Source organism: Pleurodeles waltl, chromosome 4_2 (assembly GCF_031143425.1).
Source record: "Pleurodeles waltl isolate 20211129_DDA chromosome 4_2, aPleWal1.hap1.20221129, whole genome shotgun sequence".
In the NCBI taxonomy this organism is placed as follows: Eukaryota; Metazoa; Chordata; class Amphibia; order Caudata; family Salamandridae; genus Pleurodeles; species Pleurodeles waltl.
Window position 1 is genome coordinate 1,046,561,139 of NC_090443.1, and position 11,557 is coordinate 1,046,572,695.

The window sequence follows — 11,557 nt, forward strand, 5'->3', positions numbered from 1 at the left end:
CATTACCCTGAAGAGGGATCATTTGTACGTTGCCTATGCAGACCTTAGGTCGGCTTTTGACCTGGTCCCAAGGGACAACTTGTGGAAGACACTGGAAGCTTATGAGGTGCTATGTGATCTAATATGGATTTTTTAAAGAGTTCTCCACACAAACACCTACGCTAAAGTGAGGTGGAACATGGGTGTGGACCTAAAAGATTTGATTCCCTTTCCCAGGGGAGGGGAGGGTAAAGCAAGGTTGCATACTGGCCCCGGCACTTCAGCCTCTATAATAATGGGGCAGTCAAATGGCTTTCCCAGTGTATGCATGATGCTCCAAAGTTAGCTGAAACTGCACTCCTGATAGTAATGTTCGCCGGTGACACATTTCTTATCTCTAGAACTCCTATGGGCCTCCAGGGAGAATTGGATTCCTTTTCGGCCTTTTGCAAGATGAGGGGCCTTGAAAGTAATCCATTGAAAACAACATTTAAGAGGATAAACACCCACAAGTCGCTTAAGGGAAGAATGGTAATTGATTGCTCCATAATTGAACAGGTTCAACACTTTGATTACTTAGGGGTCCAGTTGTCCGATACAATGGCTCGGGCCCATCAGATGGAGAAGAGTAAAAATCTTCTTAAGCAGAGAGCATCTCAAATTAGTAGGAACCGAAGGTAACCGGAGGATGTACAGTGTTTCCGGTCCTTCAGATTTCTAAAGCTACTGCTCTCTTGACAGCCACTTATGGGGCAGCAATATGGGGTTTTGCTGATGCTAGCGCCCTCTTAACGGTCGAGAATAATTTTATCAGGGGTTTGCTCAAGTTACCAAAGGGCACGTCTCTGGTTCACTGAGGCTGGATTTAGCACTTAACTGTAAAGATTTGGAGGCAATGTTAAAACCCTTATTGTACTGGGTGAGGCTGTGGACAACTGAGGAGTCGACACCTTTTAGGGATTCTCTAATTGATCCAATTTCCTGTGACTCACAGGTAGTCTCTCCCTGTTTGAAAAAATATTAAGATGCAGTGTGAGAAATTGAAAATGACAGATTTCTGGAACTCGCCAGCAGTGGCTGCAAGGGTGCCAGACAGATAGTGAAAATAGCTTATGGGAACTATGCTCTGAAGCGGATCTGCTTGGACAATGATTATGAGAACTTGACTGGGCAATTTTTAAATTCCCCATTTTATGAAGATTTTATGGATGAAATCTATCCGCCCACTGCTAAGCTGCTGTTTCTCCAATTCAGGTACGGGTCATGATCATTAAGACCCCTAACAGCTAAATGGGACAAGATAGGTGTCGCGCCGCGTGGTGCGGCGCAAGCCGAACATTCGGCTCGGGCCGCACAGCGCGTTTTCAGGACACGCCGCGCCCCTAGCCTTTCCTGCACATTACGAGGCCCCAGAATTGGCATGGGGCCTCGCTCTGCTTTTCCACTCCGCATTTCTTGTGCCTCCTGACCCCTCTTACCTGTTCTTGTTCCTTCTTTTTTCTTTTCTTGGGTCTTTTTGTTGTACCTTCCTTTATGTCTTTTCCCCCTTCCCATGTTACCTTTTTCTTCCCAGCATTCCTTGTTCCCTATTCTCTATGGTTCCTACTCTATTCTGTTCTATGTACTTTGCCCTATCTAAGATGGTGTCCTTTTACTTCCTGTTGGTCACTTCCTGTTTTTTGGTATTTAAGGGATTTGTTTTCTTCCTTTCTTTGCTCTGCAACACTTTCTGTTCGGATGGTGTCTTCGCTCCTGATTCCTTGCCTTTCGGTTCTGGATTTCGTCAATTCTGTGTTACCTGAATTTTGTTTCTTTTGATTCCTGTTCTTTTGTTCTTGTTTTCAGGAATCATTCTGTTTGGAGGTTTTTTCCCCTTTTTTAGGTTTTTTTTCCCTCTGGCGCTATTTCTGAAGGGCACGGTCTGTTCTTGGCGTTTCCATTGCCTACAGCACCGTGGCTACCAGAAAGAGTCGCCCCTTTCTGGGCCAAAGCCGAACACTCAAGACCCACGCCACTCGATCTACGGATTCCAGGCGCAAGCAGCACGTGAGTCATGACAGATTGCAGCACCCAACCATCCCAACGTCCTCTAACACCATGGATGACACAGTGGCGGCTGCTGCAGATCCTGATCAATCTCTTCTGACAACAATTCAGCAACAAGCTCAGGAATTGCAACAACTACGCAATGAGAATGCTGCGTTACGACAGGCTTTGGCTTTCCGCAGTGGTGATGTTCTGACTATCTCCGCTTCTACTCCTCGTTTCTCCGGTGAACCAACCAAACTACGTGAGTTCCTTGATGCATTAACGGTGTACTTCGCCTTCCGACCTACCCAATTCTCCCATGACAGGACAAAGGTGGGTTATCTTATCAGTGCTTTATCCGGTCCTGCCTTGGCCTGGGCAACCCCGATGGTATCATCCAACGATCCGGTATTGTCGGACTATTCCACCTTCGTGAATCGCTTCAAACAAATGTTTAGTCGTCCAGGATTGGAGGCCTCTGCGGAAGAAGCCATATGCGACATCCAACAAGGCTCACAAGATGTCCTTCAATATATTACACGTTTTCGTCAGCTAGCAGCAGAGACCACCTGGGTGGAACGTACTCTGGTGACTTTGTTTCGTAGAGGACTCAAAGAAGAAATAAAAGATGAATTAGTACATTCCACCAGAGTTGAAGATCTTCGTGGCCTGATGGATCAAGCACTTTCCATCGAGTACCGTCTTCAAGAACGAAGATTGGAGAAGAGAAGGAGTAGAGGGTCTTCCCAGCCAAGCACTTCACGAGTTTATCTGCATCGTTCTGAGGAACCTCGCCCTCCTGCTAGAGACATCGAGGGGGAACCCATGCAAGTGGATACTACTCGAGGCCCGCTCTCCGCTAGCGAGCGGGAGGACAGACGTAAGAAAGGGTTGTGCCTGTACTGTGGTTCTGCTGGTCACATGCTTCGTACCTGCCCTGTACGTCCGCCAAGGCCATCGGGAAACGCCACTTCCCGTCCTCTGTAAGAAGGGAGGGGACGGGATCATCGGCTATACCTTCCATTAGTTCCTTTAATGACAATACGACATCCTTGTTCATGTTACCTGTCATGTTACAACTACCTGACGGCCGTCAAGAAAAGACTATGGCATTACTAGATTGTGGTGCTAGTGGTATTTACATGGATAAGACTTGGGCCACTACTCAACAAATTCCAACACAACCCAAAGAAATTCCCGAACACGTGCACACAGTGGATGGATCCTTGATATCCTCTGGTCCAGTTGATACTACTACCCTGATGTTAAGTTTACAGTTTGGTAACCATCAAGAACACATCTCCTTTGATCTCATATCATCCCCCAACCATACCATCATTCTTGGAATTCCGTGGTTCATAAGACATAATCCGTATGTGAATTGGGTAACTCTGACTATTTCCTTGTCTTCACAGTTTTGTCATGAGAACTGTTTTGCTTCCGACAAGTATTGGTCACCGAAAAGATTAACACCTACTGAAAGTACTACCGGTTATTCCATTAATACTGTCCAAGGAGTCCCTGAACACTATTTAGAGTTTCAAGATGTGTTCCAAAAACCATCCAGACCTGTGTTACCTCCACATTGAGACTACGATTGTGCTATTCCCTTGGAAGCTGGCACTATCGTTCCTTTTGGGAGGATGTATTCCCTCACGGAACCCGAAAAGGAAGTTCTAAAAGAGTATCTGGAAGAAAATGTACAGAGTGGGCTTATTGTTCCATCGTCTTCTCCGGCAGGGGCTCCTCTCTTTTTTGTACCCAAGAAGACAAAGGATCTTCGTCCTTGCCTGGATTTTCGAGGCCTGAATAAGATAACTATTAAGGATCGTTATCCTTTGCCTCTCATCAAGGATATTCTAGAAGCAGTCAGAGGGGCTCAACGTTTTACCAAACTGGATCTACGGGGAGCCTACCACCTTTTACGCATTAAAGAAGGAGACGAGTGGAAAACAGCTTTCCGGACCCCATTTGGTCACTTTGAGTACAAAGTTATGCCTTTTGGTCTCACTAATGCCCCCGCAATCTTCCAGAGATTTATGGACTCAGTGTTTTCTGACCTTTTGAACCAGACAGTTGTAATTTACTTAGACGATATTCTTATTTATTCTAGACGTCCCGAACTCCATTCTTCCCATGTGAAACAAGTCCTTCAAAGACTCCGGGCACATCAACTATCTTGCAAACCAGAAAAGTGTGAGTTCGACAAAACGGAAGTCAAATATCTGGGTTATCATTTAAGTCCCACCGGCATAGCTATGGATCAAGAAAAAGTACAAGCCATTCTAGATTGGCCTTCTCCTTCTTCTATTAAAGAAACACAATGTTTTCTAGGATTAGCAAACTTTTATCGGCAATTCATCTTAGACTTTGCGAAACAGACTAGCCACATAACTTACACTTTAAAGAAGGAAAATTTAACGAAAGGGTTTGTCTGGACTAAGGCGGCTGAAACAGCTTTTCAAGATTTAAAGAAGGCTTTCACTCAAGCCCCCATCTTAAGACATCCAGATACCAACAAACAATTTATTGTAGTTACCGATGCTTCCGAAAGAGCCATCGGAGCTGTCTTACTCCAACAACAAGAAGATGATGGTCTTGAACATCCTGTTTTCTATTTGTCTCATATACTCTCTACAGCAGAACATTACTCAGTACTTGAAAGGGAATTATTGGCTCTGAAAACAGCCTGCCTAGAATGGAGACAGTTTCTGATGGGTTCCAAGGAGCCTTTTGAGGTGAGAACAGACCACCGTAATCTACAATGCTTACGTAATTTTGTATGCCAGAATAGTCGCCAGGCTCGTTGGGCCTTTTTCTTCAGTCAGTATGATTTTTACATCACTTATATTCCTGGATCCCAAAACATTCTGGCTGATGCTCTGTCTCGCCGTTATCCAGATTGTACTCCTTCCCCATCTCAGTATCTACTGGAACCTAGTAAGATCATTGGAGTAGCTCAGTCTTTCCTGGAGGAGGTACAACTGGAATACTCCAGCCTGTCTGACCGCGAAGTAGAGAAACTAAGACCCTTTTTATGTAAGAGACAAGGATATTATTATTATCAGAATCTGTTATTCCTCCCTACTAACAGAGTTAGAGAAAAAGCATTACAAATGTGCCATGATTCGCCGGTTGCTGGTCATAGAGGCATCAAAGCCACACAGGAACTTCTTTCGCGATTTTTCAGGTGGCCTACCTGGAAGCCGGATGTTGAAAGATACGTTCAGGCTTGTCCCATATGTGCTCAAGTCAAGATTCCCCGTACCAGACCTGCAGGATTGCTACAGCCTTTGCCTGTTCCACCAGCTCCATGGCACACCATTTCTACTGATTTCATGTGTTCGCTCCCACCATCAGCAGGAAACCGGGTTATCATGGTCACTGTGGATTCCTTTACTAAGATGGCTCACTTCACTGCCCTGAAAAAGCTACCTACATCCCAAGAACTAAGCCAGATATTTATCGACCATATCTTCTGTCTCCATGGACTTCCACATACCATTGTATCTGATAGAGGACCTCAGTACATTTCCCGGTTTTGGAGATATTTTTGTAAGACACTTAATATCAATATAGCCCTGTCATCGGGGTTCCATCCTCAGACCAATGGACAGACCGAGCGTCTGAACCAAGGATTAGAGCAATACCTTCGCTGTTTTTGCAACTCTACCCAAAGCAACTGGAACACTTATCTCCCTATTGCTGAATTTTCCTACAATAATACTGTCCATAGAGCCTCCAAGGTCACTCCTTTTTTCTGTTCTTATGGCTATCATCCTATCTCTTTTCCTACTTCTCCTCGGTCTACCTCTCCTCTGCCCGCTATTACTTCTCTTTCCAAACAACTTCTACAAATCCATAGACTAATTCGATCCAATTTGTTAAACACCAAGAGATATATGAAGAAAGTAGCAGACAAGAAACGTAGGACCACTCCAAACTATCACCTGCAAGATAAAGTCTGGCTTTCATCCAAATTCTTGCCCTCACGCCTTTCTCAGAACAAGTTCACTCCTCGCTACTACGGGCCTTTCCGTATTCTTCAGTTGATTAATCCTGTCACTGTCCGTCTTCACTTGCCTCATGTTTCCCAGCTCAAACCTTATGTACCTGACCCTTACTCTCGTCAGTTTGTCCTCCTCCTGTATTAGTGGATGATGTTCCTGAATATGAGGTACAGGAAATTTGTGACTCTCGTCTTTTTCACAAACGTCTTCAGTATCTGATTCATTGGAAGGGTTATCCTCTCAGTGAATGCTCTTGGGAAGATGCATCTTCTGTTCACGCACCTCTTCTGATTCAGCGCTTTCACTGTTTATTCCCCCTCAAACCTGGGCCTTCGGGAGGGGGACCTACTGTAGCGCTGCGTGGTGCGGCGCGAGCCGAACATTCGGCTCGGGCCGCACAGCGCGTTTTCAGGACACGCCGCGCCCCTAGCCTTTCCTGCACATTACGAGGCCCCAGAATTGGCATGGGGCCTCGCTCTGCTTTTCCACTCCGCATTTCTTGTGCCTCCTGACCCCTCTTACCTGTTCTTGTTCCTTCTTTTTTCTTTTCTTGGGTCTTTTTGTTGTACCTTCCTTTATGTCTTTTCCCCCTTCCCATGTTACCTTTTTCTTCCCAGCATTCCTTGTTCCCTATTCTCTATGGTTCCTACTCTATTCTGTTCTATGTACTTTTCCCTATCTAAGATGGTGTCCTTTTACTTCCTGTTGGTCACTTCCTGTTTTTTGGTATTTAAGGGATTTGTTTTCTTCCTTTCTTTGCGCTGCAACACTTTCTGTTCGGATGGTGTCTTCGCTCCCGATTCCTTGCCTTTCGGTGCTGGATTTCGTCAATTTTGTGTTACCTTAATTTAGTTTCTTTTGATTCCTGTTCTTTTGTTCTTGTTTTCAGGAATCATTCTGTTTGGAGGTTTTTTCCCCTTTTTTAGGGTTTTTTTCCCTCTGGCGCTATTTCTGAAGGGCACGGTCTGTTCTTGGCGTTTCCATTGCCTACAGCACCGTGGCTACCAGAAAGAGTCGCCCCTTTCTGGGCCAAAGCCGAACACTCAAGACCCACGCCACTCGATCTACGGATTCCAGGCGCAAGCAGCACGTGAGTCGTGACAATAGGCTCCTCAACGTTTTGCTATTTTTGCCCCCGGAAAAAAATAAACTGAACAGCACTTCATTTTTTTCTGCCCTAAGTACTCAAAAGCCACACAGAAAAATTGAGAATTGCTGTTTGCAAGCTTTTGGATGCCAGACACTACTGGGAGGCTTTGAGAATCCTTAAATTTGATCTGAAGGCGGTGATAGTTTTTGCAGTAGCCAAATACCTAGAGCAAGCATGGCGTATGAGATGGAGGGGTATGCCTTAAAGGAAATCTTAAACAGGATATGATGCTGACTGCATAGATCCTATAGATTACAGGGGTGCAAAACAAAGCCACATATAACACCTACTAGTGTACTCCTGCCTTTGCGACTCACATGGATGGGGCTAGGAAACAGATGGGAGCACCCTCCCTCACTCCAGCATGCCTTCAGCCCCAGTGCATCCTAGTAAATGAGGTACAATTTTTTTTTTCCTCCATAAAGTAGCTTGTAGTTTTTCATCTTAGTAGGTGCAGCTAGTGCTGTATATCTCTGGACACGTTTCTGGGTTCAGCCCTTCATCAGCAGGGAGCAGTTTTGTCTGTGGGGTTGCTGGAAATGCTGCCAAAAGTCCTCTCAGGTTTCTGTACCACTCACTGGCGCGCAGGTGCTACAACCAGAGCTCGTCAACTCGCTGGCTCAAGGGAGCCTTCTTAAACAGGAAACAGATGGGAGCACCCTGCCTCACATTCCAGCAATGGTTAGGGCCAGGACTGACCAAGTAAAATCTTGTATATTAATTTAAAAGCAATATTTTACCATTTTAATTGGAGTAAATTGGGTAAAGGTTATTACAATTTCTCTCAATCATCTCCATGCTTGATGCTCCCTGAGATGGGAGAACATTTTCATTATTCTTTTTCCCAGGGTATGTGATTTTTAGGAGAAGAAGGTCTTCACACGCTGTCCGCTTGATGCTGCACACTCTTGGGAGGTCTACAGGCTCTAGAAGTGTGCCATAGTGGAAGGAATTGATTCAACCCCGTCTAGGCTTTTGTCCTGGGTTGGTGATTGCGGCCCGGGCAGTCTGTGGAGCATTATTGCTCTTTAAGTTTGTACCCATATCCCATATGTCCACATGTGCACTTTAGGATTTTATTGGCTGTTTAAATTATGTATTTTGTTTCTCTTGATAGTTTTAAACATAATTATGCCTAGATTTGTACAGTGAATGGATTTGTACTTTTGATGTATTTTAACTTATTTATGGATACTTTTATGGTTTTCGTTTAACCGAAATAAAGTAATTACTACTACTACTCTTTCAATGAAACATGCTTAAACTGAAGAAGAATAAAAGGTTAAGAACCCCTGTCATGGGTGAAAAGCTGTCAACATACGTTCATTTTCATTTACTCTCTTTCGTAAATAATTATATATATGTTGAACTACTTACTTCCTCATTTCCTTAACCTGCTCCAGGTCTTTCGATGACCCTCCTTTCCTTGGCCACTTTGTGCTTTGAGAGATGTTTCACTACATATGGAGCAAGAAACTAAAGTGAGCCATCTCCCCCATCCCCTTGAACCTTTAAATCCCTTGGTTTAATCACGGTGTCCTCTCCTCTTTTCAAGCTCTTGAAGGTTCCTTGAGAAGATCCTCTGACCCTCCAGATAACTCTTCTGGGAGTGAGTATGACTTCAGTGGAGCCCGCAGACTCTGACTTTCATCCTGGACGGCGGAACTCCTTTTCACTGGCTACAGATAATGGTGGTGCCCAGAATCAGACAGACATTCATTTGGCAGACTCACTTCATTTGTAAATCAGAAATGTAGAGCTTGACATTACTTGGGAAGCTCCCTCAACAGGACAATCATCCTGAGCTCATGGAAGAACCATCTGAAAAGACATGGAGGTCAAAGGCTCAAGCATTCTGCCATCCACTCCTGTGAGGAGGAGGAAGTCACACACTCTTTGCAGGTGGGATATTCGAAACATGAATTCAGTGAGGAGGAATTAACGCACTCCTCGCAGGCGGGACATTCGAAACATGAATTCAGTGAGGAGGAGGTGACCCACTCCTCGCAGGCGGGACATTCACTTCATGAATTCAGTGAGGAGGAATTGACGCACTCCTCGCAGGCGGGACATTCGCTTCATGAATTAATTGAGGAGGAATTGACGCACTCCTCGCAGGCGGGACATTCACTTTATGAATTCTGAGGAGGAAGTGACGCACTCCTTGCAGGCGGGACATTCGCTTCATGAATTCTGTGAGGAGGAAGTGACGCACTCCTCGCAGGCGGGACATTCGCTTCATGAATTCAGTGAGGAGGAATTGACGCACTCCTCGCAGGCGGGACATTCACTTTATGAATTCTGTGAGGAGGAAGTGACGCACTCCTCGCAGGCGGGACATTCGCTTCATGAATTCAGTGAGGAGGAAGTGACCCACTCCTCGCAGGCGGGACATTTCCAGCATGAATTAATTTGGGGCCATTCCTTTTGTACATCCCTAAGGTTTAAATTGGCCGACAATATATTTGGAAATTACGTAGAATTAAAAACAGACATAGTTGGCACATGTCTCAGTGTCCAGATTTGGGCACTTTGAGTGCTGTTTATTGTTTAAGAGTAAAGGGCCCTTGGCCTCAAAAACATTATTTTATGGTTCTTTCATAAGGTGCCAGGGGGATTATAAACTTTGGTAGGAAGAGAGGAGATGCAAGATACTCGGACATGGGCATAGGAAGTGGGTGGCACAGATGGGGAGTTAACCTGCTATGGTAGGGGTACTCACAGGAGGCTGTTGGGGGGTGGGGAGTGTTGGCAAAAAGACCAGACGCAGGGAATGGGTCTGATGACAGAAGGGCACGGAGATGAGGACTGGCCCAGGAGAGTGAAAAAAAAGAAAAGATGCAAAAGAAGGGAGGAGGAGGTGGAGAGATGCACAAAAACATTTGTGATGCCTTAAATAACACTTAAAAATTAGAATGCCCAGGTAGGAATCTATTTTAGAAATAAAAAGGACTTCATTTGCATTCAAGTAAACATTCTATGCTCTAAATACAGACATCGAACCCTAGAAGTGCAGCACAACTTCAGGGTCGCCAAACCAATCGAACCACATTTGTAGATCTTGTTGTAATGTAAGGTGGATTTGTAGTGTGTTGCCTGTCACCCATGAAGGCATCTAGGCGCTGATTAGGTGAGAGCAGGCATGTGGTGAGGCTGCGCCTGAGTACAGGCAGTCTCTATGGCCCCGCAAGAAGGCTAATTGAAAACCACGTTTTTAGTTTGTTGCAGAATTCAAGAAGTGAGGAGGCGGCCTAGTGTGTTGGGGGACGTCACTCCTGGATTTGGCAGCTTACTAAAAGACTGAACAACCTCCTGTTCTGCTTCCGAGGATGCAGGGTGTGTGTGTGTGTGTGTGTGCGCAAGTGAGTGATGCTGAGTGAATTTGTCTAGTGGGTTGGTTGAAGTGAAGCCGGTGAATGAGGTATGCGAGGTCCGTGTTCTGTAGTGACTTCAATACGTATTTGAGAAATTTGAACTGGAAACGCTTTTACTCGGAAAGCCAGTGAGGCTCTCTGAGGAGTGGAGCGGGAGGTGGAGGGTGAGCCTGGCGGCGGCCTTTAGACTAGTTTGAAGTCTGTAAAGATTGGTTGGGATGCCAGCATGAATGCGTTGCTATAGTCCAATCTGCTTGTGATTAGGGCCTGCATGATGGTACGTCTGGGGTCCAAGGGAGCCATTTGAAGACTGTACGTAACATGCAGAAAATGTGGAAGTGATACAATTGACCTGGAACTTCATGGTGAGGTTGGTGTCTAGGGTGAGGCTTAGGTTCCTAGCATGATCGATTTGGGTTGGTGTGGGCCAGAGCACGGCAGGTCACCAGGTGGAGTCCAAAGGTGAGGTTTTATTCTCATGGATCAACATTTCCGTCTGTCAGTGTTGAACTTGAGGCAGTTCTTCACCCAGATGGCCTCACTGCTCATGCATTGTTTGAAGTTTGTCTTGGTGGTGGCGGTGTCCTCTGAGTGGGACAAAAATGAACTAAGTGTAGTCAGCTTAGAAGATGTTAATTCAAGGGGATCTGATGATGTTAGCCAGATGAGTCATGTACATGTTGAAAAGTGTGGGGCTGAGTGATAACTTCTGTGGGACTCCGCAGATGAAGCCCTTGGGTTCTGATGTGAACAGCGTTAACCTGACTCGTCATCTTCTTTCAGACAGGAAGAAAGCTATCCATCCGAGTGCTGGCCCTTGTATTCCCACTGAGTGTAGTCTGGCAATGATTGTGATGAGAGACGCGGAGAGGGTGAGGCGGATGAGGGTGGTGGTCTGTCCATGCGTATGTTGTCTGTGACAGCGATGAGGGCTGTTTCAGAATCCTGACTGTGAGTCATCCAGGAGTTTATGGTGTTCTAGGTTGTCAGGCCGTTGTCTGTTGGGTGGTCTTCTC

At 45.5% G+C, this 11,557-nt stretch overlaps 1 protein-coding gene across 1 annotated transcript in view; it reads left to right on the forward strand.

Moving 5' to 3' along the window:
- Positions 1 to 9,742, forward strand: part of CD5 (CD5 molecule) — a 123,839-nt gene extending 114,097 nt beyond the window's left edge. The window contains exon 10 of the mRNA XM_069233269.1: positions 8,723 to 9,742. Coding sequence (XP_069089370.1) covers positions 8,723 to 8,811 — 89 coding nt within the window. The 3' untranslated portion in view covers positions 8,812 to 9,742. The remainder of the gene's footprint in view (positions 1 to 8,722) is intronic.
- Positions 9,743 to 11,557: the final 1,815 nt, after the last annotated feature.